The sequence below is a fragment of the Talpa occidentalis genome, unplaced genomic scaffold (genome assembly GCF_014898055.3).
Source record: "Talpa occidentalis isolate TD23 unplaced genomic scaffold, MPIMG_talOcc4v2.1 talOcc4.16, whole genome shotgun sequence".
Lineage (NCBI taxonomy): Eukaryota > Metazoa > Chordata > Mammalia > Eulipotyphla > Talpidae > Talpa > Talpa occidentalis.
In genome coordinates, this window is record NW_023601653.1 from 6,064,062 (window position 1) to 6,091,826 (window position 27,765).

Sequence of the window (27,765 nt, forward strand, 5' to 3'; positions counted from 1 at the left end):
TAGTCCATACGCTGTCCCGCCGGAGAGGATGCCCACAGGGGCAGGCGAGCCCAGCTCAGGGCCCCAGCAACGGGTGCGGAGGGGAGAGGGAGATTCAGTGGGAGGGGATGCGGAGTCAAGTGGAGAGGGGGAGGCAAGAAGAGAAGAAAGGAGGGAGCAGAAGGGAATGTAGGGAAGGCCCTTCCCTGACCTCAGACTGAGGGTCCCCACTTCGAGGCCTTATAGGCCCCTCTGATTCAAATGTGACCCCATTCATCTCCCCTTCCCCAAGCATGCACACCCCCTAGCCTTCGCAGCATCGTTGGGGGCCACCCTTACTCTCCCACAAGTCTTAACCCTGGGCCCGCAGCGCCTCTTCCCACTTCCTTCTGCTGTGCCCATGCCACCCTGACCGCCCCTGTCCTGCCCCCACTCACCACCTCCAGGGGATGTTCCTGCCCATGGCCCCCCACCCTGCTCTTCCCAGCCCCACAGCCTGCCCCCAACCCCCCATTGCAGCCCCCAGCACTTGGCCTCCACAGGAGCAGCTTTTTCTCCCTCCTCTGTCTTCCTTACTCCAGCCTCACACTGATTCATCCAAGTCTCTCCCTGAGCCCAGGGCTGCCTGGACCCGGGCCGGGTACCAGAAGAGCGTGTTCTCTGCCACGAGCCTGAGTTTCCTCCTGGAGGGAACTTGGTGGGTTTTTGGCAGCGAGGCTGTGCTCCCAGCTGTCTGGAAGCAGACAGTGGCCGTGGGAATGCCGTGCCAGCCAGGGGTGGGGGTGGGGGGCAGGTGACTGTGGCTCTGGAGAGGATCAGCCACTTACCCAAGATGGCACAGCAATGCAGGGCAAGGCCAGGACTTCCACTCCCGGAGGCTTCAGTCTTCAGCCAGTTTGGGGAGGTCTGGCGGGTGGGGCTTGGGTGGGGTTGCACTCAGGACTGCTGCCCCTCAGGCCAGGCTCTCAGGACATGGGGGCGGGGTGGAGGGTCCTTCCATCATCATTGGGAGGGCGGGCTTGGGGCTGGCGGAGCCCTGGAGGAGAAGGCCTGTCTTGGACTCTGATGCTTGCATTCGGTGGACCCCTGGGGAACGCCCGAGTCATCACTGAGCCTGCAAACATATTTAGCTCCTTTCATCATCCCTAATAAATCAGTTTCTGCAGGTCTCTCTCACCTGCCACGCGACTCCCGGCTGCCTGCCCCCCCAGCTTCTTCCCATGGCATCTGGGTATCGGGGCCCCTTTGTGAGCCCTGGCTTACAGTGCCTCAGGCCAGCGCTCCCCCTGCTGTCTCAGATCCCCCTTGTCCTCTGCTACTCCGTCCCAGGGCATCCGGTGCCCGGCTTGCCCCCCTCGTTCTGGCTCTGCGACAGCCTCTGTTCAGCAGGGGTGGCTGGGGTCCCGGTGGGAGCTTCAGGCTGAAGCGCATGGGGCCTTGAAGACACAGGGCTTCCAGCTCAGCGCATGCCGTTCACTCCCTGCCATCCTTGAACTTGCATTCTCTTGGCCCCCTGGGACTTGTGTTTGGGGCTCCAGGGAGTCTCAGAAATACCTTGCTTTATCATACATCCTCCTCTTGGGTCCTCCTGACTCCACTGGCTGGAAGACCCAGCCCTTGACCACAGCTTATCTGTTATGGGCACCTCTTCCAAGAAGCCTTCCCAGATCTCCAGCCCCCCAACCCTCTTGAATCTTTCCTTCTCCAATGGCCCCGCCTGTTTTGTAACTTTATGGACACGCACACAATTTGCGTTGTAATACTTGACCCTGAGTAGACCCAACACTGTTCTAAGTATTTTGCGTATATGTAACGACACCCACTTCGTAGATGGGAAATCTGGAGCTCAGAGAGCTCCGGAAACTTGCTGGAGCTCAGGCTCTCTGGGTGGCCTGTTTCCACCAGTGACTGGCAGCGTCTCATTATCCCCACCTCTCCCTTACCTGTCTCAGGCCCTGGGCTGCACCCATGTCTGAGACCCTTTTGTATACAGATGTTGCTGTTTGAGTCTGGACTTCCCCGGCCCAACCCTTCAGGGACGATCCTCCCAGAGTGGTGGGCACTAGGTCAGGGTCCTATACCAGAGTCAGAGCCGGGGTATTCTGACTCCCAGGCTGGGGATTGGGGTGAGCTTACAGGTGGGGGGAGGCTGTGTGCATCCGTGTGTCTGTTGGGTTGCTTGAGCCCGCAGGTCCTAGTGGACCAGGTGCCTTCCCCTCCAGGATGCCCACGCCAAGGATCTGCTGCCAGCTCTGTCTGAGCCCTGGGTGGCCTGTCTGGGGCCTGGAGAGGGTGAGAAGGGCTCATCTACGTGTGGTGGGCGCCCCCTGCTGCCCAGAGGGAGAAGCGGTGAAATGAGGGGAAGGTGGGCGGAGGCCCCCTGGGGAGGGGCTAGAGGCTGGAATGGGCGGGTCAGAGGTGGACCCACCTTGTTCTGACTGTGAGTGCCCTGCCCACCTCTCCTCCACCCCCCCAACCCCTGTGCCCCCCCACTTCCCTAATCCACCAAAGGTTTGCACCACTGCGGCAGAGGCCCAGAGGCACTTTTCAGTTCATTTCAGCCTGAGCAACCATCACTGCACACCTACTGTGTGCCCGGCACTGAGCGGTGCTGTCTGGCCTGTGAGGAGTGGAGTTCATAGTCAGAGTATGTGGTGTCTTTTCTGTGGCTGCCAACATTGAAGCACCCCCTTTGTCCCTCTGTCAACTAACCCCTGTGCCCCCCTTTTTAACCACACTGGGCTCTCACTGCTTCACAGAACTCCCCAGACATTTTGAGGTCCTTCTGAGGGCGAGGGCTGTGTCCAGGCCTTTGGCTCTGGCTGGGTGAAGGCGGGGTCGGGTCTCACAGGAGGTGCTCAGGAAGCGTGCCCCGAATGCAGGGGTGTGTGGGTCCGGGTCTATCTGTTCAGAGCCTTCAGGTCTCAGGGCGCAGCTCAGTGGTGGAGTTTCAGGTGGGGTGCTGGGCCAGGGTGTGGGCATCACCTTGGTGCCTTGAGCATCTGAAGGGGCTGCAAGGGCCCCAGAGTCAGGGTGGCCAGAATGTAGGCCCCACCTGGGAGGGGCTTCTGCCTTGTTTTCCGGCTCCTGTGCCACTGTAAGTACTTAATGAATATTGTGTGAAGTCCAGTGAAGCGCACTGGATCCGAGCCCCTCTGTACCCGCCTCCCCCCATCCACCCGCCGTCGACCCAGAGCTTGATGCGTCTCTCCTGGGCAGCGGCCTCTCCCTCTTTAGACAGCACTGCTGTTGGGAGGTTCTTGACCATGGTAGGTTCTTGACTGGGTCACTCTGCCCCTGCTCTGAGAGACCCCGGTTGGAAATTCAGTCCCTGGGGATGTCTGCCCAACACGGAAGCCCCATTGTGGGTCTGCTAATCCTAAGAGGCCTGTTCGGCCACCATTTTTGTTACCTGCAGTTCTGCATTCCTAGACAAGGTCAGTCAGTCATAGGATCCCAATCTTATAAGGCACCTTTCCAATCAACCACGAGCAGAAAGCTTGATCACCCCGGGAAGGCCGTGCATCACGAGGTGTGGCTGGGAATGCCCGGAGTGCTGCTGACTGATGTATAACAAGGGACCTCAGAAGCTGATCAGTGGAATGCCTAGTTGATGAGATTGGAACCACAGGGGGGGGGGGGGGGGAGGGGTTGAAGCCTGGTTTCTATGACAACACTTGTCATCAAGCAGATAAGAATTATCTGATCCGCAGACTCACTTCCCCCTGAAGCCTTAGATGACATAAGCACATTTTGAGTTCCACCGCATCTTTTTCTCCTTGTCCTTCTACCCCACGTAACTGATGCTGTGTGATTATTCCATCAATACAAAAGCCAGGATCTTGCTTGTTCAGCAGCATCCTGAACGGCGCAGCCTGCTCCACGCTGCCCGTTTATCCATGTGGTGTTGCCGACCCAACACCCAGGGCCCTGAGGACGAGGCGCTAGAGCCCTCTGAGTCCCTGCTTCTTGCCCAGGCCTCGCCCCTCAGGACGCCCCTTGGGGCGACCAGGATGGGCTGGGTGGGTCCAGCATGGCGGATGCCGTCACAGACTGGCCAAGCCCCACTCCCGCTTTCGCTCACGAGCTTTATGATCTCTTCTGAGTAATGCCCAAACTTGTTCTCCCTCACAACGAGGGAGGAAGCTGAGGACCAGCGAGGAAGGGAGCAGACTTGGATCACACATGCTGGTGCCAGGGAGGACCCGAGACGCCTGTCAGGGGGAACAGGTGCCCTGAGCAAACTCCACACAGGTTTGTGGACCCCCCCCCCCAGACCAAAGCCCTCGAGACACCGGGAACTACAAATCCCATCACCACCCAAGGGAGGGCTGCTGGGACCTGAGGGATGGGGGTTAAGCCGCCAGGTTTGGCATAAAACCAGACACGTGGGCCTTGGGGCTGTCTCTTGGCCTCACGGCTCTTGGCTCTTCGTCAGCTCTCAGCGCGCCTTTGGGATTCCAGGTCGGCGGAAGGGGTCGGACACAGTCACGAGTTTATCTCCCTCTTTTTCTCCCTGAGTTAGTTGTTTCTTTATTTCCCTTTCTTTTATCAATAAACCTTTTATTAGTCTTTTGTGTGTGCCTGCGGTCGAGTATTAATAAGTCCCTTGTAAGCGCTCGGGTGAGGACCCACAGTCAGGCAGCCACTTCACATCAGGGTTGCCCTGTAACACTTCCACGACTCGGGCTGCCCCCTCACGGGCCAGGCGGCAGAGGTGGCCGCGGCTCCCAGGCAGGCCAGGGGCCCGCGGAAGTCCTCGGAGGGCCTGCAAGGTCTCCTGCAGATGGCCGGCCAGAGCCTCTTCAGTACAGTGTCAGTGCCAGGCACCCCCAGAGACAGGGCTCTCCTCACCGCACAAGGCCGCTGCTGCACCCCGATCCAGTTGCAGGAGTGCCCCTGTGTGCGGGGCTGAGGAGGCAGGTTGCTCCCCATGCTGGGGAATCCACCTCGCTCCTGCCTGCCCACTCAGGATATAGAGGCAACCCTATATCCTGCGTTCCTGCCAGGGAACTTCCCTCCAGGGGCTCCCCTGGGGCCTGTGTGAGGGGGTGAGAAGAGCTACGAAGGAGTCTGTTCTGTTCATTCCAGAATCCTCCTCTGGGCGGGGCCTCCTGGGAGCAGAGCTCCTGCCCACGAGGCTGGGAGTTGGCTCCGCTCTGGCTGGTGCTGCTGTAGGTGACCGCAGGACACTGGGCCCACCGCGTAGCGCCCCGGGCAGTGCCCTGGCAGGGAGGCCATGGCGGAGACTGCCAAAAACTTCGTGTTCCTCATTGACTGGGCTACCACCTCTCGGCAGTCAGTCCTCTCTGTGGCCATGAAACTCTCTTCTTGACTTCTCGGCTGTACACCCTCCCGCTTGGGTACACTGTCTGGGGTGCTCTCTGCCATGTGCTGGGGAAGCCCCACTTGCCACCCACCCCACATCCAAAATGGATATCATTTAGAGTGGGGCCCATTCCGCTCTTGTCTCCTTAGCAGCCTTCAGTCCAGAGCCCGCTTTGGCTCAGTAGGTGAGTGTAGGCGTCCTGCAGTCACACACGCCGTGGGGAGACCCAGCGCATCTTGTCCTTCAGCGAGAGGGAAGAGCCAGCTCCTGGGATGGGGCTGTGCCTACTGTCACCCGGGGACCACCGAGTCAGAAGTGGCCAAGAATTTCTACCCAACACTGCAGGTTCCCACGGACCAGAGAGGGAGTGTGACTTGGCTGAGGACGCACAGCATGTTGGAGTTGAAACCGACTGAGACTTGGGGCCTGGACTCCCAGTCTGGGGGTCCTGGCAGTTCTACCTGTGGTTCTGAGTTGTGTGTGTCCCCCAGGCAAGGGGGCCAAGTCCCACCTGAGGACCAGGGAGTAGCTGCTAGAGAAAGTCCCAGAAGGAAGACGCATGGCATCACCCCTGCCCTTGAAGGCTGATGACGTTTCAGAGTGCAGGGGGAACAGGAGAAGAAACTGAGGCCTTGAGAGGACAGGGTCTGGGCCGCGGGGCTGCTGTCTCTTCACCAGCCTCCTTGTCCCTTCCTGCAGTGGATTTGGGACAGGGGCTAGCTGGGGACCTCACTCCAGCTCTGAACCCTTGGAAGGGTCCCATACACCCTCCTGAGCGCCGCCTCCCCACTCCTGTCAGCCTGAGGTAACAGGGGGAGGGGGAGGATATCCCTAAGCCAGGAAAGGGTGTGCTGGGGGGTGGGAGGCGGGTCTCCAGGTACCACAGGTCTTGGGGTTCCAACTTGCGGCCCCAGCACCACATCCTGGAAGCTCACTGCTTGTTGGCAATCTTCTTCTTCCGAGCAGAGACCAGGTCATAGACGGGCACGCGGGTGATGCTGGCTCTGGAACGAGAGTGGGTGCAAAGACTCAGGGCTGAGTCGACTGTCAGGGGCTGTCTTGTCTCCGGAGCCTGTAATGGGGTACAGATCTCCTCTGCAGGGGTCAGCCTGTTCCACTGCAGGGGCCTGGCCAGGTGGCCCCAACAAGGACCTAGCAAGAGCAAGTCCAGTGTCGCTGGTGTGAGAGGGTGAGACTAGAAAAGCCTTGGGAATTCTGTCCCCAGATGCCCCTGGGCCCTCTTCAGACCCCCACCAGACTCCCAAAGGAGGAGGGAAGAGCCAGGAGCAGCCCGCAGCCCAGCTTGTGGGCCCAGTGCTGCCCCCACTGGTTGTGCGGCTCTCAGCAAGCCCCTCCCTCTCTGGGCCTCAGTTTCCCTGTGGGTAAGCTGGAGGTAGCAATGAGCTTGGTGTGGAGGCCTCACAGGGCTGCTCTGAAGTCTGAGGGCAAAGGTCTGCAAGCCCCAGGCATGCCCGGCCCAGCCACCAGCCATGTTCTCCCTCTGGACCTCACGCATGTCTGCCCAAGTCTCGGAGTGAAGGGTGTCCTCCTGCCCCTCACCTGGCTCACCTCTACCTGTCCCTTTGCCGCCCATCTTGGCACCTCAAAACCAATCCCAACATGGGTCTTTCTCACCTGGCCATACCCTGTCCCTGTTTCTGGTCCATGGTGCAAGTTCGTTGCCATGGTGACAGAGGCCTGGCCATCCTCTGCAGCCACCTCCCCCACTGCTTGGCCCCCACACTGCCCGGCCTGCCACTGCCTGGCCCCTGCTGCCCAGCACCGGCCACCAGGACTTGGGTGTTTCTCAGGTGGCCTGTGCTGATGTGCCTCTCACCTGCCTGTCCATGCCCTTCCACCTGCCCTACCACCCGGGAGCCTTCCCTCCACCCCCACCAGCTATTCCCCGCGCTTCCGAGACAGAGGCTAACAAGAACACCAGCCGTGGGCACTCGCAGCGCCAACACTAGGCAAAGAGCTCAGCATACTCCTCTCACCAGATCCCCTAGCAGCCCCAGGAAATCAGCACCCAATCCCCTGCGTCCCGGGCCTGGCACAGGGCTGGCACTCGGTGCTCAGGGAACTTGGGTGGGAGGGATCTGCATGTCAGAGCAAGGATGGAGATCCTGGGGTTAGCCCCTCCACAGACAAGCAGATGTGGCCGCGAGAGAAGCAGAGGCTTCCGGACAGACAGGAGGCCCGTCCCGCCGGCTCCCTCCTCACCGGATGGCCTCGATCCACTGGTCCCGCTCGTCGGCGCTGGCGGCAGAGATCCGGTAGGACGCATGCTTGCCCTCCACCACCTTGCCGTCCCCGTCGGTCTTGCAGGCCTTTATCTTCTGGCCGCGGCTCTCGGGGTTGTAAAGCTCCAGGCAGAACTGTGAGGAGAGGTCCGGTGAGGTGGGTGGGAGGGAGGGCTCTGCGCTGGGCAAGACCTGACCAGCAACAGGACACATACTGCCCAGGGAAAAGAGAACCCACTACATGCCAGGCTCTACCCCAATCCAGCATGTCCCCCAAATTTCCAGTTGACAGATAGGGAAACTGAGGCTCCGAAAAGAACACTGAAGGCCATTGAGCCCTGTCACAGGCAGGATCTGACCATGAGGTCATGCCCTTCTGATGACCCTGCCCTGCCCCCAGGGTCCACGGCCCAGCCACGCAGGAGGAGGGCAGGCTCCTGATCACCCAGCCCAGCTGCTGTGCCCCCTTGTTTAGGAAGCCCTTCTAGTCGCCCTGGTGCTGGCCCCATACCCAGATACATACTGGCTTCTTGGGGTCATCCACCTTCTGCACAGAGAGGTTCTCAAGAGGTATGATGCCCCGCGGCTCCTTGTCCTGCGGGGAAACGGGAGGGAAGGTCAGCACCCACAAAGGACAGGAAGTGAGCTGGTGGGGCTCCCCAAACCCAGACTCTGTCTAGCCCTGGAGGGGGTGAGGAGCACTGTGTGGAGCACAGGGTGAGGGGCAAGAGACCCCCCTCAGCCTGCTTTCCCTTGGGCCTTGGCCCCTCCCCTCCGCTTCTTAGAAGCTCAAGTTCCCCATCTGTAAAATGGGCACAGAGGTGGACAGGGTGGTTTCCAAGGGGCCCCACGCTCTGTTAGTGGGATCCTGGAAGGATGTGGGGGGGCAGGCTCTGGAGCCCCAGGCTCACCGTGGTGAACTCGAAGTAGTAGAGGCAGTTGTCTGTCAGGATGAACCAGCGCCGTTTCCATGTCTTCACGCGGCCCCCTGCGGGAGGCCGGCAGCCACATCAGCCCCTGCTCCCTCCCTGCCACGCCGTGCCACATCTATCCCTTTCTCACGCTGAAACCACAGAGGCTCTGTCACCCCCAGGCTTTCCCTGGCTCTTTCATCTGGCATTCAAGGCTCCTCCAAGATCAGGTCTCGGAACGGACACTGGTCAGTCCCTGCACACCCCTGCCACTCCCTCCGCCTGCTCCCTGCCTGGCACCTGCTAAACCTTTCATGTTTTGTTTGCAGGCAATGCAAGTGGTCAAAAACATCCATGCATTAGTTGCCGCCACCATGAGGGGGGCTATGATTAGCCCATTTTACTGATGCGGAGGCGGGGCCAGAGCCTAGGGCAGGTGCCCAACATCCCACTGCTGAGCTGAGATTCGAGCCTGATGTCCAGGTCTGGCGCCCACAGCAAGCCCTCCCAGTGTCTGTTGCCCCATTTCATGCCTGTGCACACGGGCTGAGGAGCCTGAGCAGCCAGTGTGGGGAGGAGCTGGGGTCTGTGACCGAGAGGCTCCCGGGGACGAGAGCTGTGGGCTGGGCAGCCGAGGAGGCTGGAGGTGGGCAGAGGACAGACAGGCCTGTGGGCATGGAGAGGGCTGGGGTGCACCCCAGGCAGAGGCCCTGCTCAACACCGGGCAGAAGTCCCGTGCCTAGCCGGGGCTCCCCTGCCCGTGGGGGAGGCATCCAGCAGTGTACGTAGGTGCAGGGGCAGGTGGCTTGTGCCGCCAGAGTTTGCAGCCACCGCAGCAGCTACCCCCAGCCCCTCTGCAGGCCTGAGACACCCCTATGCCCTGCTTATGCCGAGGAAGGCTCCCCAGAGCCACATCCTGTCCCCCCCCCGCCCTGCTCCAGGGACACCACCGCAGCTGCCGCTTGCTGGTATGTGAGCTCAGGCAGCTGCCCAGCCTCGCGCCTGGCCTTCCTCAGCGCCCCCAGCAAGAGCCGGACCTGCAGCCACAGGGTCTGCCTGTGACCCTCCAGCCTCTCCTCCTCCCTCCCCTGCACAGACTACCTGCATCCTGCTTCCCTCCTCCCCCCGCCCCGTGCCCTCCATTCCAGACAGATGGAGCATGGGGCAGGTGAGCGCTGTGCTGGGTGGGGTCAGGTGCCAGGGGCCTGAAGCACCGGGGGCTGCATGTCAGTGCCAGCGCGTGCTGTGTCAGTGCCGGCGCGTGCCCGTGCTCACCCAGCTTGAGCAGCCAGCCCTCGCGGTCGGGGTTGAAGAAGGTGTGGGTGAGGTCGTTGCCGTCGTCCTCAGGGATGGAGAAGGGCTCGCTCTTGATGCTGTCGAAGAGGTTCTGTCGGGGGAGGGAGGGAGGGCCTGGCTGGGCCGTCCACTGGTCTGGGGCCTGGGCCCGACTGGCCTGAGTGGCCTTGGGTGGGTCCCTCTCCCTGGGGCAGAATCTCCCTCCCGTGAGCTCCTTGTTGGTCCCCAGCCTCCTCGACGAGACCCTCCCTGGCTGCCCTAGGCCCCTCGCCCCCATGCTACATGCTCCCCTGCTCTGCTGTAGGGCGGGGAGGCCAGCCTGCTGCTCATCCTCAGGCCCCCCAAAGCCTAAAGCAGGTAGGCAACTCTTCTGACTGTGCGGGTGGCACCCCCAGACACCCCAGGCATGAAAACGCATGCAGGACAAGAACACCGGCTGGGGTGCCAAGGCTTCTGGGTCAGACCCTGCCCAGTGCTGGAAGGCTGGTGGCCCTGGCATGCCCCTCACCCCTTCAGGCTGCCATGTCATCATCCAAAAAATGGAGAGTGCAAGGCCGACCTGCCGAGGCTCTGGGGGAGACATGAACTACCAGGTCTTGGAACCCTCTCCCCAAGCCAAGGGAGCACTGTCCCCTCCCCCACCGCTACCCAGAGCTGCTCCTGGGGCCGGATGATCATTCCTGTGGCTGAGGGTGCTGGTGACCAGGGCGCCCGCCGGGACCAGCAGTCCACACGTTCACCTGCGTGGGCACGTACGCACAGGCGCACACGCAGGCGCTCTGGAGCAGAGCAGCCAGGGCCAGGGCCCCCTCTGGCAGCACCCATAGGGGCAAGGGCCCCCTCCTCTGTTTAGGTGCAATAGGGAGAGAAGTCAGGTGTACCCTGGGGACGAAGAGGAACCACTGGGGGCCGGGGGTCTCGCAGAGAGCAGAGAGCTGGCTGAAGGAGAGGCTCAAGGTCCCTGACCTGGCGCTCAAAGGCCCTCTCAGACAGAGGGCAGAGGCCTGTGGGGGTGGGGAGCTCCTGAGGACAGCTTCTTGGAGGATTTCCTAACAGTGCAGCTGACATACAGAGGGGCAACCCTGTGGGACAATGAGGCCCTCATCCCCAAGGGTAAGCAAGTCAGGGCTGGGACCTCACCAAGGGCAAGTTGCTGATCCCTGGCAGCTCACCCAGTGTGATCTCTCTGATCCCCACCCTATGTGGGGCACGTGCTCCACGCACAACCAGCCCAGGTTTCTAAGTGTCTGGAAAAACACGCTAAACCTTCATTTCTGCTTATTAAAACCAGACAATGCTGGGTCTCCGCTCTCAGGTGATTAAATCATTTCTTTTTGCTGCATTTGTGTGCGTTGCTGTTCAGAGGCTTTCCTCCAGATTTTAAATGAAAATGTCACAAGTGTTGTTTGATTTCCCCAAAGTTTTAGAAATGGGGTTTGCTGGTTTGTCAAGGCTCTTTTTGCCTTAAGAGCTCGGGGTCCAGCACGGGTGGCAGGCAGAAGGTTTCCCCGGACTGGACAGAGCTGACTTCTGATGTCAGGCACCAGGGTCCCGGGCCCCGCTGGCTGAGGGTCTGGCATGGGGAGGAGCAGGGACCCCATTCTCTCATTGAAGCCCTTGCAACTGGCAGCAGCAGGAGACCTGCTGGCCTCTCACCCAGACCCAGCCTGGCCCTGGGGATCCCCGAAAGGCACTGCCTGGGGAGCAAGGGCTGCAGCAGAGAGCCCTGTCAGAAAAGCTGTCAAACCAGACAAATATTTGCAAGGGGGGTGGGGGGTAGAAGGGCGCCTCGGCCTCCACAACACCCTCAGTGGCCCCAAAAGCTTCTGCATGTGCCTTATCAGCCTGCACATTCACATTCTGCCCCGACAAAGAAAACAGCTCACTTTACCCACATTTCCTGTACCTTATAAAAAAAACAGTTCCACTCTCTCGCCTCACCATAAGAAAACACCCCCACACCTATCACCACCAAGCCAGCTGTGTGGCTGTGACCAGAAATACAGCGCTTGCTTTCCGCTAGGTGCTGGCCTTGCATCTGTCCCTCGCCTCCTTGGCTTTCTTCTGGGGAATCACCACCCTCTTCCTCTCTGTCCAGGTGCCTGGTGGGGGAGGGTTGACACCCTCCTTCACTTCCCCCAACTGGCACCAGGAGGGGGTAAAGGACTCACAGCTGGCTAATCAGGGACTGATTCAGAGGGATACATGTGACCCAAGTCAGCCAATAAATCTTAATTCTGGGACTTTAGTTTAAGCTTCTTAGCAGGATGGAAGCCTGGAACTGCCCAGGTGTCTCCCCACAATTTGGGGACCGCCTATTTAAGAGGGTAGCATCATGGAGGAGAGGGTAGCTGTGAGGTGGAGAGGTGGGCTTGAGGCCTAAGCTCACTGAGCCCCTGAATCTAGCCATGCCTGAAGCTGACCCATCTGAGGCCACACTGATTCCCAATTTTTAGCTGAGATTCCTCTTGCCAGGAAGCCACCAGCACCTAGGAAACACAGCCAAGTCCTTCGTCCCCAAATCTTGCCCTCTGGTCTTTGCAGGGAGAAAGGGCCTGGAGTCAGACCCGGGCTGGGATCTGAACTCCTCACAAACTTTGAGACCCCCGGCCAGCTCTTCTGGAGCTCACTTGCCCTCGCTTGTCAAGGGGGGATGGTACCCGCTGCCTACCGTTCTCGGGACTTAATGAGAACATTGCCCAGAACTAGGCTCTGTGCTTGGAGACACTTGGGCCAGGACCCAGAAGGTCTGGGGCCGCCGGCACAGAAGATGCCTTGAATTCAAGGCTCATTCCTCTCCCAGGGGCTCAGAACCGCTAGACGCCAGGCCTCAGAGCCCTACTTGTCCTCTCCCTTCCTTCCCCCCTCCACGCTCACTCCCCCTCTGGGCAGCTCTCCAGGTGAGTGGCTCCCTCAGCATTCTAGGGTGCCTGCCAGGTGCATTATCTCTTTGTCTCTGGAGGACTATGTGAGGTTGTGAGGCTGGTGTCCTCTGCCTACTTTGCAGAGGTCAAAGGCACGCGTCAGGGCAGAGCTGGGATTGAAGGACAGAGCAGGATGGCCAGGGCAAGTGGAGTGGCCCCCCACTCCCACCATGCATCTCTGTGAAATCTGCTGTCTTTGCACTTTCGGGGTGACCTTCTAGGTCCTGAATCGGTGTGAGTTAAATTTCCTTAAATCAGCCCCCTACAAGGCTTTATCGGACCTCAGCAGGACCCAGGCTGGAATCCCAGCTTTGAATATCTGAAGGTGCTTGAGACCACGTCCTTGCTTGACACTTGGGGAAGATGAGGCCCAGAGAAAAGACCCTGCAGCTGGCAGATCCCTGTGGAGGCCCTGAGGGCAAACTCTTTGTACCTTGGAAGCTTCTGGATTAATCAGCCACTCCAAACACCCCAGGCACTTGGCGAAACACCTTATATTTCTCCACTAATCCTATGCACTGGGGGATCAGAGAGGTCAAGCCAGCTACCCCATGTCACACACCCAGAAAGTGGGAGCCAGGCCTTGGAGGAGCTGTGACTGGACTCTCTGGCTCTGTTCTCTGCCCCCTTCACCCCCCATTCCCACCTCTCCAGGCAGCAAGCACAATAAACCCTTCCCAGACCTCCCAGGCAGCATTTGAAGCTAAATTGAGATAATAGACCCGAAGCCCCTTGAGAAGAAAGTTACAAGCTCTGTACAAATGCAGCTCATTGTTATTAACAAAAGCCTTGAATTGGGAAAAATATATAAGGAGGGCGCTGCGGCCGAGCGCACGGGCTGCCGGCGGTGGCGCGGCTCCTGGGAGATGGGGGTGAAGCTGGCAATGTCCTTAGCTCGTTTCCTGTGACCAGGTGCCCAGCCCCCCTGCACCCCAAAGAGAAGGGGCTCCAGTTCTCCGATGGTTGCCTTTGCTCTTCCTAAGTGTTGGGATTTTAAACTAATACTCATTACTCTTCACAGGAACCAGCCGCTGTGCAGTCTGTGCTCTGTGCCTGGCGTGGCCTCTGCCCTCCACATTTTTAAAAACTGTGACCCTCAGCAGCTCTGATATTGGCCCCCCGCCCCCCCCTGGGGGAGGCACGGTGGTTTGGAGAGGGTGGGTGCCTGGGTCACCCAGTGGGTCAGCGGGAGGTGGGACTTGACCTGGGCTCTAAGCCACTCTCCAGCCCTCGTCTGTCCTGCCCTCTCGAGAAAAACTTCTCTGGGGTCTGAGGAGGAAGGTGGGCAAAGGGGTGGCCCCCAGAGTCTTCCCAGACCCAGGTGCCCCCTGGACTTGTGCAGCAGGAGATACACAGGGCGCTGGGCCTGGAGGGTGGAGTTTGTACTCCTTCTGCCCCTCCTGTCGGACGTGGTGCCCTGAGTTGGGCCCAGGGCCTGGTGCAGTGTGGCTGGGGCCGGGGGCTGCCTGCCGAGGAGACGGGGGCCTGCATTCTGCCTGGCTTAATTGCTGGGAGACTCCAGTGTCCTCTCGGAAGAGCCTGGGCTCTGAGGGCTTTCAGCTCTGTGTGCAGAGAGTCTAGGAGCTGGGGTTCCAAGACATGGACTGGCGCCTGGGGCGCTCCTTGTGGAAGCTGGGAGTGATGGGTACCCAGAGTTCCCCAAAGGCTGACCTCCTGGGTGGCTCATCACCCCGTTCTTAAAACGGGGATACAGGGGAAGGCCCATTTCCGGGACAACCTCTTTTGAGGTGGTTGGACTTAATACCTCACCAGACCCGGTGGCCCTCAGCACAGCCCCTCCTGGAGGGGTCTCTCAGAGAACCCCCGTGGGCTGTCACTCCAGGGACAGCCCCTCCCGGAAGGCGGGGTGGCTGGGCGGCTGGGTCACCGCCCCTCTTACCCGCAGCTGCTCCTCGGGCAGGTCGCTGCCGTTGTTGATGCCGCGGTTCATGGACACGAAGCGTTCAAAGGGCGTCTTGTCCTTGACGTTGGGGTTGTGGAGGCTGGTGTTGAGCATGATGATGGAGAAGGACAGGACGTAGCAGGTGTCTGTGGGGTGGGATGTGGGTCACCTCCCGGCCCTGGTCGCCCCCTTCTCTGCCCCAATCCCTGAGGGCACCAAGAGCCAGCTGTCCACGACCCTGGTGGCCGGGCCTCCCGGCTGGGCCCTGGACCTGGCTTCACCTGCTCTGGCTGGGCTCCCGCTCCCAGCTAACTCCAGCAGTCACGTCGCTGCCCTTCATGTGTGCCCCGCCTGCACTTCTGCCCGCACCAGGCCCCTGCCAGGCGGGCTGGCCCTTCCCTTCTCTGCCCGTTTCAACCCTCTTTCTCCTTAGCTCCAGCTCCAGCCTCCTCCCCACTGAGCCGTCCAGCCCCTCTGCCCACTCTGTTCTCTGCCTCCTCGGAGAACACTCATTGTCGCAGCGCTGCTCCGGGGCTCAGTCCCGGGCTGCGGGGGAATCATGCAGGCGGTGAGGGGCTCCTGCGGCCCAGTCCCTGCTCCACTATGCAGACTCCATGGGCTGGAGGCGGGGTGGAGCCCGTGGGAGGGGCCACGGCTGCTCTGGGTCTTTCGTGAGGTTTCTAGGCCCTGGAGCCAGAGGCAAGGAGTCCTGCTGTGTCCCCAACTCCCTGACGGACCCTGGGAAGCAGTGACTGCCCTGAGCCTCAGCTTCCCCACCTTGATGTCAGGAGGTTTATCCTGGAAGTAGCTTCAGGTTCCAGAACACCGACAACTGTGCCTCTGCTGACAATGGTACCTGAGCTCCTCATATCCTCATGACAGCCCCAGGGGGCAGGCGCCGTTGCCCATTTTGTGGAAGGGCACACGGGGCACCGGAGGTTAAGTTACATGTCACAAGATTAAGCAGTTGGACTGTGATTCAGATTTGGTGCTTTGGAATTCCTCCCTTCTCACCGGTGTTTACTGAGCGCCTACTTATGCTTGGGCTGGGGGTTCACCGGTGAAACTGATATGGCCATGCCCTTGTGGGGTGTGTAGATTTGGGGAGCTGACAGATAGCAAAACATCAAACCCCAAATTCACGCTTAACCACAAAGCAGGGCAAAGGCTCTATGGGGCTTGCTCAGGGACCCACAGCTAAGAAGTGGGGTGCTAAGGATAGTGCCAACCTCTCAGGGTTGATTTAAGGATCAAATGACTTTTCACCGGCAAAGTGCTTGGCACCTAGGCGTTGCTCAATTAGTGGGATTGGTTCATGTCCCCATGGTCACTTCAGATCCAGAGAAGAGGCCAGGACAAGTCCGCCACGATGGCCTCTGTCCACCGCAATGGGAAGGTATGGGAGACTGACCTTTGTTGATAGCTTACCCTTTGGCCCCTCCATCCTGCTTCATGCTTCTGAGTCTTCTCTCAAACTAGAACTCCTGTCCAAAATCCCTCTCTCCCCTTAACCTACTAGAGAACTCCTACTTCAAAACCCCACCTAGACCCTACTGACTCTGGGAAGCTATCCTGGACATGTTGACTCCCCATGCCTGCCTCCCTGCACCATCATTTCTGATTCTTCACCCACGGATCGTGTGCTGAGGCAGTTCTGCCCAACACGCCCCTAGCAGCGGGCCTGGCATGGAGTTGTGTTCAGTGAGGGTTCATGAAGGGACCTGAAATCCCAGGGTCTGGGTGTTTGGGGAAGCCTGAGGGAGTGGGGTGGCCATGGACCCTTGTGGCACAGATCTGGGCCTGGCAGTGCTGAAGGGGTCCCAGATCCCAGGCCCCACCCCACCCTGGCACCTGTGGACTGGAAGACACCCGGGTTGCAGAGGCAGTATCGGGTGGCAAAGGTCTCCATCATCCGATCGATCTTCTGGGCCTCGCCCGGCAGCCGGAAGCTCCACAAGAACTGCCTGGGAGAGCAACAGGGCTGAGTGGGGTGTGGGGCTCTCAGGGGGCCCTGGAGCAAAGTGCTGGCCAGCACTGACCCTGCAGGGCAGCCAGGAAATGCCTTCTCGCACATCCAGGGGTTGAGCATGTGCTCCCCCAGCCCACCAGAGCCCTAGCAGTGCCTGCAGCCCAGCCCACCTCAGCCCATGGGGGGCCTCTGTCTGCTCCCAAACCCCTGACTGTGCCACCCTCGTGAGCTTGGCCCTGCCCCAGGATCACTCACCTGAGGGCCTGGACGAGGTTGAGGTTGGCGAACTCGTGGCAGTCCACAAAGGCCTGGAGCACCTGCAGGTTAAAGGGGTCCCTGGGGAAGGGGTGGAAGGGAGGAGCGGTACATTTGGCACCTTGCTGGGACCAGCTCCTGGAGGGGGTTGAGGTGGCAGGAGGAGAGGGGGTTGAGGTGGGACAGGCATCCATCCCGCTGGCTCCAGCCATAGTCTGGGCTTCTCACATCTGTCTGACATCTGTTCACTCCCCCCTCCCTCCAAGGTGCACACCTAGGTCCTCCCACACCCAAGCAGACCCCCACGCACCCCCCAGCTCACCAGCATAGCTCTAGCTTTGGAGAGGCCTGGCCCAGGGTCACCTCCTTCCCCTGTCACTGCCTGCCTGAGTGACCCCCTTCAAGGCATTTGACCTTCCCAAGCCCCAGTGACCTCAACCTTGTTCACCCACATTTCCTCCTTCTGCCCTGCTCTTAAACCAGGATGCACTGCTTTCTTGTCACCTGCATCCCTTGCGCGCTCAAGAGCAGGTATCCTCTGGGAGACTGGGAGAGGGGTGTACTCCATAGAGTTTAGACGTTTCTGACAGAGTTTCCTTATTTTGGGACCTATTCTCACAGAATGTGCCTCCCCTAGGCAGGGTTTTGTCTGTCTTGTTTACTGCTGTAAATCCAGGGCTTAGAACAGTGCCTGGCACAGTAGATACTAACAATATCTGTTTTTGAGAGGAAGGAAGGAAGGTAGAAAAGTTTTGGTTCAGAATCTACAGGAGTGATCAGTTTGCTCCCTCAGGTCCCAGAAGTGATGACACTCTGAACCTAACTCACTCGTCTGCGAGCGCACGCACACGCGCACACACACACACACACACACACACACGTGTGTGCACACCTGCTCATCCTTCTTCCCTGCCTCCCTCAGCCCCACCTCCTTACCTTTCCCCTAAGTAGATGCCGATGGCCGTCTTGTTGAGGCCCTCGCCCTTGTGCAGGAACTGGGCGATGTCCTGGACATTTGGGCTCAGCAGCTTGTGCTCAGTGAGATACTGGATGCCCTGGGGGTCATACACAGAGCCCATGAGAAATATCCACCCCTCACCCCTGCACAGCAGCCAGCCTGGGAGGAGCGGGAAGGAGCCCCAGTGACCAGAGCCCGGGGGTCCAGCATTCCGGCACCGACAGTCTGTTCTGGAAAGCTCCATTCTCTTCTTAATCAAAGCTACTTTTGTGAGGTAGTCAGTACCCCATCACTGGAAGCATGCAAGGAGGATGGGGTTCCTGCAATGAACCACCCTCTGTGGTGTCAGCTGTGGTTTCCCCTGGTCTTCCCTGTCCTGCAGGAAGGAGCCCAGCTGCCAGCCAGCTGGGTAGGGGTGGGAGCTGGGGTGGCACCCAGGCCGGTGGGGGCAGGATGGGGGAGGGCTGCCGGGGGAGAGCAGTGGCCTTGCCCTGAGCCCTCAGCGCCCCAGGACTGGCTCCCCAGCTCAGCGGACGGGCCGGAAGAAACTTCTGCAGGCTGAGTCCCGGAATCCAAGGGCTCTGCTGTCTAAAGCGCCACTCAAGGGCAGGAAATAGCCCCAGAGCCAAGGGGTGCCAAGTCCACGGCCGCTGAGACCCCACCCTCTCCTCCTGGCTCCAGCTCACTGTGCCCGGTGTGTGTGTGTGGGGGGGTGACGGGCCCGCCCGTGGCAGACTGTGAGGCTCCGGACATGGTGCCCAGCCTGGCTAGGCCTCAGCGTCCTCGCTGGCAGGGTGGGCCAGCGTGAAGCTGCCCCCATGCAGCTTGCCTGACCCAGGGGCCCTCCCGCAACTGCATACCTTCATGGGGTCCATGTTGAACTTCTTGCGTCCTATGCACAGCTCTTTCTCCTTCTGGGCCATCCGGCTACAGACACACCATGTCAGCCCGGGCTGCCCCAGGGCACCCCCTCCAGTCCCCAGGGGCCCTTCCTTAAGTGAGAGGGCTTCCAAGTGGAGTCCCCAGGCCCTTCGTGGAAATTCCCTGAGACTATGAGCTACATGGGCCCAGCACCCAAAGCCATGGCCTTGGGCGGGGGTGGAGCTATGTATGGGGGTCTGTGCAGAATTGCTCCAGGAGGAGCTTTCAGGGGACCCCTGTGCTGGGGTGGGGGTGCAGAGACTTGGGAGGCTGGGGTGAGAGCACAGTCTCTGGGGCAAATCCCTCCACTGCTGCCTGGAGGACACACTTTGGCCCAGTCACTTCCTCTCCTGGCCTCAGTTTCCTCATCTGTAAAATGGGGCCAATACCACCAGCTGCCTCCCTCTCAAGATAGTTGGGAGTTCAAAGCACTGAAAATGGCTGCTGGTCAGTGCTCTGTAAAGGCCACGGCATTGTGGGGACCCAAGCAGGGAGTCTGGGGACACAGGGCCAAGTGTGTGGACGTGTGTGCAAGCCCATTTATGTGGGGCTGGAAAGGTGGACATTAGAGGCTTCTGAGAAGTAAGGGTGGTGGGGTGGGAGGTGAGGATTTCCAGGGACACCCTACACAGGAGTCAGTGCCCTGCGGCCCTCGGGGATCAGGTAGGACCCAAGCTTCTTACTGTATTTGTGAGAAAACAAGGCCCAGAGAGGGGAGGGGCCAGCCCCAGTTCTCACAGCCAGCGAGAGCCTTCCCATCGAAAAGGCAGGGTGGGCGCTGCTGTGGGTGGGGTGCGGTGGACCAGTCTCCCACTGCCATGGGCCCAGGTCCTGTCTCCGTGGGGCCCTTGGCCTCCCCATCTGTGCTCCCTGTCCTCAGGGCTTGGATCCCTCCGCCCCCACGGCTCACCCCAGGATGCTCTGGCCAGCGACTGGTCAGGTGCTGGTGGGTTGGGAGAGACGTGGGTTGGAGTGGCTGTGAGGACGGCCTTGTTGCTCGATTGGGGCCTGTCGGGAGGCAAGGCCCAGACCAGACCGTGGATGGTCCCGGCCACCCTCTTCCTATCTCACCGCTGCAGCCCCCTCCTCCGGGCTCCACTCTCTGACTTCACCAGAGCCCAGGCCTTGCCCACTCATGGCAGGGCATCCTTGGGAAGCCGCCGCACTGCTCCCGGGGCCCTCACCTCTCCTCCGCGCTCTCGAAGCAGTCGATTTGTGCAAACACATCTGCGATCTCATCCTTCAGCTTCTGTGGATGGCGGAGGGGAGAGTCAGGGCCAGAGGGGCAAAAGGGCTTCGCTCTCCCACACAGTCACTCCCAGCCCTGGGCACGACTCCCAGGGCTCTGACCTGAGCTGCCACAGAGGAAACGCCTCCCAACAGCCCTCCCTAGACGCCTCGCGCCCTGTGCTCAGAATCCCAAGTCAGCTCAGCACCTCTGTCTGCACCCAGTTCCCTACCTGCTCCTGTCTTGGGGGAGGCAGTCCCCATGTCTCCCCTTTTGCCCCTTTCTGTATCCTGCTTTCCCATCTCTCCCCTCTGTAGCTGTAAAGTCTCCTGTCCTCTAGCCAAGCCCACGCGGCAAGCCCGCCTCCACCCGGCCGCCATCTTTCTGAAGCTCAGCTTGGTGCCTCCCTTTTCCCTGCCCAAACTCCTTCCACAGCTCCTTGTTGTCTCCCAGTCAGGAGGCGCACATCACTGCCCTGCGACCAGGCCCCAGCAACTCCCTGAGATCTAAGCGGTGCTGGTGATGGGGTGGTCCTGGGGGCTTGTTTTTGGGCCCAGGGTTTGCTCTAGGACCCTGTCTGGACCCTGTCAGCTCCTGTCCATGACATCTTGGCTGAGTCATGGAGAGGCTTCCCCACAAATAAAATGGGGTTCACTTGTAAGTATTAACTGAGAATCTACTCCGCTCTGACTATCGGGCTGGGGAGACCATGGTGGGCCAGCTTTTGCGGAACTAACAGTGGAGTGGGGTTGGGACCAGGAGGTGGATTTGAGCTGAGAATGAACTTATGAGGAAGAGCCATGACGAGACCTTGGGAGTGTCCCTGGCAGAGGGAGCAGTGGGTGCAAAGGCCCAGGGGCTAGCGCCGCGCCAGGATCAGGACCAGGGCCTGTTGAAGGCCCCTGAGCATAGATGAGCTGACAGCTGAAAAATAGGTGAATTGTCAGTTGCTGGGCAGGCACTGCTGTTGGCCACATTTTAGGGCAGATGAAACTGAGGCCGGCATGGGGTTGATACCTTATTGTGCCACAGGGGTGGAGTTAGAAGCTGCCAGGGATGAGATGTGGGGACCCTTGGCATAGCTCAGCCCCTTTCCACCCCTGCTGTCCTGTTCTTGCTAGTCCCAGCAGTGGGGCTCACGAGTGGAAGTCCTGGAACTTCTGGACATTCATGGGGCGGGGCTGAGGCCAGGTGTGGGCTCAGTCTGGCATGCTCTCTGCCCAGGCTGGGTCACGAGCGGGTGGAGAGGGGTGCCTGTGTGTGCTGGGTTATTTGTAGGTGTGTATGGACCTGAAAATGTGTGTCCACGAGTGTGCACCCACCTGAATGTCCTCCAGAAGCTGCTCCCGGTGCCATTTAATCTTCTGTATTTCCTCTGTCTCCCCACTGCTCAGCTCTGCTGGGTCTGGAGAGAGGAGAAGCAGGGTCCCACTCATGCCACCGTTCTCGGCTCCATCATGCAGCTCCAGCCATGCTGGGCTCCAGAAACTCAGGACTTGCCCTCTTCCTCAGTTCAGATGTCACCTCCTCCAAGAGGCCTTCCCTGACTGCCCAGTATGGAGCAGTCTCTCTCCACCCCGCTCCTACCCAGCTTTATGTTTCTTCAGTCCCCCTGGGTACAAATTCCCTGACATGGACTTGGTTACTGACATCTTTTCTGGCCTGCTTATTACACCTCAGCTCACAAGGGAAGGCCCTGCCTCTATTCTGCTCCCTCCTGCAGCTACTACAGCTAGAAAGTACCCGACACATCTCAGGTACTTGATAAGCTACTTGCTGGAGGCATTCATCTTTCCTGGAGCTCTAATTTACTCTATTGCTTGTCCACTTATTTATTTGCACAACCAGGAAGTGGTGGGTTTCATTTTTGCTTTGAATCCCATCAGCCAGTTGTGGTCACATGGCCCCACCTAGCCGCAAGGGACGCTGGACAATGAGCCTGGGGTAGGGTGGTCCTCATATCCTGACTATGGAAGATGGGGGACTGTATTGGGGGGCATGTCTTCCAATTTTTGTCCCAACACTGATGCTCGGAAAGGAGAGGTGACCTGGTCAGGGTCCCGGCGGGACACTGCCAAGTCGATGACCCTGAGCTGGTATCCTGTCCCCGGCAGGGAGTCACCTGGGCGTGAGAAGGGGTGTGAGCTGCTCCACATCCTCCCAGTGGTCTCTTGGGAGCTTTCCTTTCTGTCCCTGTAACTGAACTCTGCATTTTTGAGATCCTGGCTTCCAGGGGGTGGAGCGGCAGGAGGCAAGGCAAAAGGAAAAGCCAGTCTCATTAATCTTTAAGCTCAAGGACGCCTACTCCACGCCAGCAGCTCCATGTAAATTATGTCATCTAATCTTCACAAGGCTTTGAAGTGAGTCCCTTTCAGGTTGAGGCTCAGAGAGATTAAGTGACTTGTCCTGGGTCACACAGCTAGGAAGTAGCAGTGCTGGGTTCCGAACCCTGGCTTGCTTGGTTCTGTCTAAGCCTGCGGCCCAGGAGAAGTGGGTTCTATATGCCACTGGGGGCACGGGTTGGAAGGTGTGGAAGGTGGGTGGTGGAGACATGAGTAGGGACAAAGCAGGGGAGGCAGCAGAACCAGAACCTTCTGTTGGGGGGAGGGAAGCTGAGTGATGGTGGAAAGACCCTGTTACCTCTGGATGGCTTTGGGGTGGCAGATCAGCCTTTTCTGTTTTGTCTGTTTGCCTTCCCTGGTTTTCCTGTTGTCTGGGACTGTGTCCTGAAGGTTTGTCTGGTTTGGGCGGGGGACCGGGGAGTCTGCTGCTGGGGACCATGGGGACTGTGGTCTGTGGGTGGTCTGCATGCGGGGGGCGGGGGGCGGGGAGAGTGGTGGGACTCCCCTGTCCTGGGCAGCTCCTGGGCCACTGTCCCCTGCTCTCTCTCTTGCGGGCCGCGACATCTCAGCCCACTGCAGCTCCAGCCTGCCCCAAGCCTCGGACACTCCTGTCCTCATGAACTGATCGTCATCTCATGTCACAGAGACCAAAAGGAAGCTCCTAGAACCTCTCCTCTACAGGACCCCCCTTCCTGATCCTCAAAGTCTGAGAATGGCCCAAGATACTCCACAGCACCTCCCTCAACCCCTGTATCTTCCACACCCCTTGGTCCTGTCCCTCTTTTGTTTGGCCTCCGTCCTCACTGGCACAGGCTCTGCTCTGGAGGATGCAGCCCCCCAATGTCCCCCTGCTTCCACTCTGCCCTTTCAACCCAAGGTGTGCATGCTCCGAGATGAAGATCCACGGCTTGCTGGCCCCCCAGTCCTGCTGGTGTGACCCCTCTCATCTCGCTTGGTGCCCGGCTCCTGCCTTGGCTGGACTCTGGCAAGTGCCTGGCTGTTCCTTACTTGCGGCTGTGCCCTCGCCCGCTGCAGCCTCTGCACGTGCCGTTCCCCCTGGGCCAATGCCTTTCCTGCTCCTCTTTGCCCAGTAGCTCCCATCCACATTCCCAACCTCTTCTCAGTGCCCTGTGCTCTGTCTGGGCAAGTCTCCTCCCTCCTGCCCGCAATGGGCCAGCCAAACGGGGGGAGCACCTACGAAGTGCCAGCCCACATGCTCCAGGTGCCTCCTGCCCATTGTCTCACTGCTCTGGAGGAAGGTATTTCTGACCTCGTTCTATCAACGAGGTACCTGAAGCTCAGAGAGGTTAAGTGACCTGCCCAAGGTAACACAGCTGCAAGGTGGCAGAACTGGGCTTCACACCCGGGACTGTCTGGGGCTCCAAGGTCACCTTTCTGACCTTGATCTTCTGAAGCCATGCGAGCCATCAAAACTCCACAGATGCTGATCCTGGAGGTTCTGACACAGAAATGCCAGCCACAGCTATAGGCGGAAGATAAAGATGGAGGCAGAGATGCCTGCAGCCTGAGCTGTTCCCTTGTAGTTGATGTCAGAGGTGGGGAAGCAGAGGCACAGGCATGGATGGGAACTGCTTTCCCAGGGACTGGGGGCCTGGGGGGCGCAGAAACACCCCCACAGCACCTGTTTGCATCTTTTCCTCACACCTCTCCTCCTGTGGCCTGGCAGGTGTGTCCACGTGTCTTGCTCCTCCACTGTCCCCTCCTGCCAGGGTCCCGTCCCCAGCAAACAGCAACAAGTCAAGTGCATCTGAACCCACAGGACAGAGCTGATGCCCCGCACGGTGCAGGGGGTGCCCAAGCCCTTCCCCTATTTATTATTAAAAAGTGGAGACTTCTCCCCATTTTGGCACTGAGGACATTGAGGTCCAGGGAGAGTGACAAGGACCAGCCCGAGAGTGGTCACTTCTGACCCCAAGCCTGGAGGTGATGGTGCTTTAGGCACAGACTCCCAGGAAACAGATTTTTCCCAACTACAGCGTTAAAACACAGGTGATAGTAAAGCAGTAATATCACGGCTGCTGGCTGTTTGCTTCTCCTTGGTTCTGCGCGGCCACACCTCCCACAGGCCCACCTGGGCTGCTGGCCCACCCCTGCCCGGGCCTGTGCTGCCCTCCGCACCCCATGCCCAGGCGAGCAGCATGCCCGGGTGCCCGCCCCACTCTGCGGCTCCTCCCTACTTCCCCTTTGTCCTTCCGCTTTCCCGTCATAATTTTAGAAATCTTTCTGACTGCAGCCCGATTTCAGGACAGCTGGCCTGCTTCCCCTTTCCAAGCTGGAGGAGGGTGCTGTCCTGGGACCCTGGGCAGAGGCCCCTCAGAGCAGGCGCACGTACTCTGGGGCTGGAGGGGCGTCGCTGGGGCTGCTCCCGCCTCAGCCCCCGCCTGGGGGGTGCATCTTGTGGCTTCCTCCCTGCGCTGAGTGACCTCTATTTTTAACTGTGCTCTTGCTGCACCGGCCCAGCGCTGTCTTTGGTCACACCAGAGCTTTGCTGCTTGGACCTCTCATCTTCAAGCCAGGCCCTGGGGGAGGGGGCCTGGCCTGCTTCCGGGTATTGCACACCCACAGAGAAGGGGAGGCAGGGGAAGGGTGTTTGCTACCTGCCTGTCATTGTACAAGTTGGGAAACTGAGGCCCATGGAAGGAAGAGGTCCTTTAAAAGCACTGGCAGTGGGGTGCAGAGCTGGGACCTGAGCCTGGTCTGGCTGACTCCAAATCCCCGCTCATCCCCCCAGATATCTGCTCACACAGGATGAATCTGAGCTCAGAGAGAGGGAAGCCACATGGCCATGGAGCAGCAGCAGTTAAGATGCTGTCTGGCTGTCAGAGGAATGACCTTCACTCTCACTCCACCTCCTCCAGGAAGTCTACCCAGAGCTCCCTATCCAGCTGGAAAGAGTTTCTTCCTCCCCTACTCCAGGTCTGTCTTGCTCTCCCCCATATCTTGGACCAGCATCTCCCCTGGGCTGACCCCAGGGGTAGGTCATTGTTGTCCCAGCATCACACAGTACAGGCTTTGCACAGCAGAGGACTAGATATAGGACCGACGGATGGACGGGTGGCTGGATGGATGGGTGGCTGGATGGGTGGGTGCGTGAATCGAACCAATCAATGGTGACCTCAAATCTCCCAGTGGACCAACCTGCGCTGAGCCCATTCAGTCCCGTCTGCAGAAAGTGGGGACTGCCCTTCTGGCCCCTCCCCTCTTCTCCAGCCTGAGCCACGTGGAGCCAGGCCCTGCTCCCTGGCGGGACCCTCTTGCCTGCCAGTGGCACTTACAGCAGTCTGGGAGCCACCTGACCCCAAAAGCGGGAGAAGCGGGGAGGCGGGGGAGGGAGCCCTGTACGGGAGCCCGCAGGTAGGGAGGTTCTAGCCTCAGGAAAACCAGCTCCCCCTCTTAGTCCCCATTGACCCACCTATAACGGGGCCTTGGAAACAATGATGGTTCTCGAAACATGTCCCTGGAGCCCACGGGGTGAGGGATGGCTTGGAGTATGGGGTCAGATTGCTCTGTTAGGTTTTGTTTGAAAAAAGGGTTCTGTTGCTAACCGGGTTGACTTAAACGGGGCTGGGGAGCCCTTGTCTTTTGGGATTCCAGGTAATGCCAGAACATTCTGAGACACACAGCTCTGCCTCACAGAAACTGACAGCCAGCCAGGCCTCTCCCAAGCACGCAGCCTCCTCTCGTCTCCCCTCCAGAGGGCCGGGCTGCAGCCATGGTCATCTGCTGCTTGGCCTCGCGCGCCCCACTGGCTCTAGGCGGTGTCTTCAGTTTCCCCAAAAAGCTATCCTCAAAGCCCAAACAGGGGCTTCAGAGCCTTGTCCCAACCCCACAGTCCTCATAGTCACCAATACGGCCACCTGCGTCTTTAGTGCACACAACCTTTCTCAGCCCCACCTCCAGGCCTCTGCACTCTCTGTTCCTCTGCCTGGAAAAGTCTCCCCAGAAAGCTACGGGATCACTTCCTGCTGCTTTCACTTCTCAGCTCAAATGTTGTCTCCTCTTGAGACCCTACTCCTCGTCCTGCTCTGCTGTTCTTCATCCTGCTTGTTACCCCCTGACATATCATCCATGTATTTACTGTATTTACTGTCTCCCCTCCGAGGTGTCAATCCACTTCACTCTCTTGCTTCACTCTCTTGTCTCAGCGGCTGAACCCAGCGTGGCCCGAGCCTGGGCGCAGAAGCACCGCTGCGGGCGTCTCCCGTTCCCACTTGGGTGGATGTTTCCATGGCGATTCCTCCTCCCAGGAGCCTGGGGGGCAGCCTGCCATGACCCCATTCTACAGAAGGGGAAACCGACGCCCCGAGAGGCTGGCGCCCCGTGCTTACCTGGGTGGCACAGGTCCATTCTGAAGCCTCAGGGAAGGTGGCTCCCGCTCCCGTTCCTGATCCAGCTGCAGCTCACCGTGCCAGGCAGGGCTGTGACAACCCGGCGCTGACAGGCCCCTCTCCCCCCCACTGGGGAGGAAGTCCTGTCCTCTGAGCTCTGACGCTTGCTGAGCAGCACTTCCCGAAATGCAGCGGCTCCGGGGGCAGGTTCTCTTCGTATTCTGGGCCAGAGTAAGCAGAACAGAGACGGCTGGGCGCGAAAAGTGAAAGACACTCTCAGGCCCACAAAGGAAGGTGATCCCCGGAGGACAGAAGTTTCTCTAGGGAACAACGGACATTTACCCAGCAACTGCCCCACAGAGTCCTGTAACTCTCCCATCAACTCTCACTCAAGAAGAGAAAAAAATTAAAAATTAGTGCTAGGAAGGGCTTTTCCCCGTCTGCCGGCCAACTGGGCAACATGTTCAGTGTCTCTTTTCCCCCAGGCTGCAGGGAAACCCATGTCAAATCTGAAGCTCCTTTACAGCTGTTATATGACTAGTATATGGACTCTGGGGCCTGGCTCAGCTGTGTGACTTTCAGTTCTGTCATGCAGTTCTCTGTGAACTTGGGCAAGCCCCTTAGCTGCATTGAGCCTCAGATTATACCTCTATAAAATGGGAATAACACCTCAGGGGCCTCCCTGGTGGTACAGGGGTTAAAGTCTCAGCACTACCAAGCTATCACCAGCCGGTACACCCTAGTTCGATCCCCAGCCAGGGAGCTGACCCACATGGTGCAGCAGACGTCTCCTGTCTCACACACTGCTCCCTCGGCAGGGTATTTCAGTAGACCCGCCTGTTCTGCTCCCCACTCTGTCGCAGGTGAATCTTCTCACCGCCTCCCCCACACCTCTGGCCTGTACCCCAGTTCTCGTATGCATAAATAAATAAAATAAATATTTGAAAAAGATTACCTCGGGAGCATAGGAAGGGGAAGGGAGATAGTGTGTAAGATGATTTGGGCATAGTGGGTGCTCAATAAACACTATTTTCTTTCTCTTTTGGGTTTTAATTTTCTTCTTGGGTTAAAATTTTATTGCTTGTGTCTTTTCTGGAAAGTTGATTCTTGCCCTTTGTGGCTAACGATGTGGTGAGAAGAAACCGATATAAAAATAAG

The 27,765-nt window shown here is 59.2% G+C and overlaps 1 protein-coding gene across 2 annotated transcripts; it reads right to left on the reverse strand.

The window, feature by feature from the left end:
* Nucleotides 1-4,248: 4,248 nt before the first annotated feature.
* On the reverse strand, nucleotides 4,249-26,842 carry CYTH4 (cytohesin 4). Of its 2 annotated transcripts, XM_037513619.2 has the most exons (13): nucleotides 26,608-26,842; nucleotides 21,239-21,321; nucleotides 19,873-19,937; nucleotides 18,628-18,694; nucleotides 17,746-17,864; nucleotides 16,810-16,890; nucleotides 16,437-16,549; nucleotides 14,583-14,731; nucleotides 9,738-9,849; nucleotides 8,463-8,539; nucleotides 8,075-8,146; nucleotides 7,532-7,686; nucleotides 4,249-6,312 (listed from the first exon to the last, which is right to left on the reverse strand). In XM_037513619.2, the coding sequence occupies exons 1-13, from the start codon at nucleotides 26,624-26,626 to the stop codon at nucleotides 6,240-6,242; spliced, it is 1,185 nt and encodes a 394-aa protein (XP_037369516.1). In that variant the 5' UTR covers nucleotides 26,627-26,842; the 3' UTR covers nucleotides 4,249-6,239. The 2 variants fall into 2 exon arrangements, with proteins under 2 accessions (XP_037369516.1, XP_054552023.1); XM_054696048.1 differs by lacking the exons at nucleotides 19,873-19,937; nucleotides 26,608-26,842 and having other exon boundaries at nucleotides 21,239-21,300.
* Nucleotides 26,843-27,765: the final 923 nt, after the last annotated feature.

Coding starts and splice junctions, on each gene's coding strand:
- CYTH4 (XM_037513619.2), bottom strand. Junction 9,850..14,582: donor TGCCCGAGGAGCAGCTGCGG/GTAAGAGGGGCG, acceptor CTCCCCCGACAG/AACCTCTTCGACAGCATCAA. Junction 8,147..8,462: donor ACTACTTCGAGTTCACCACG/GTGAGCCTGGGG, acceptor GTTTCCCCGCAG/GACAAGGAGCCGCGGGGCAT.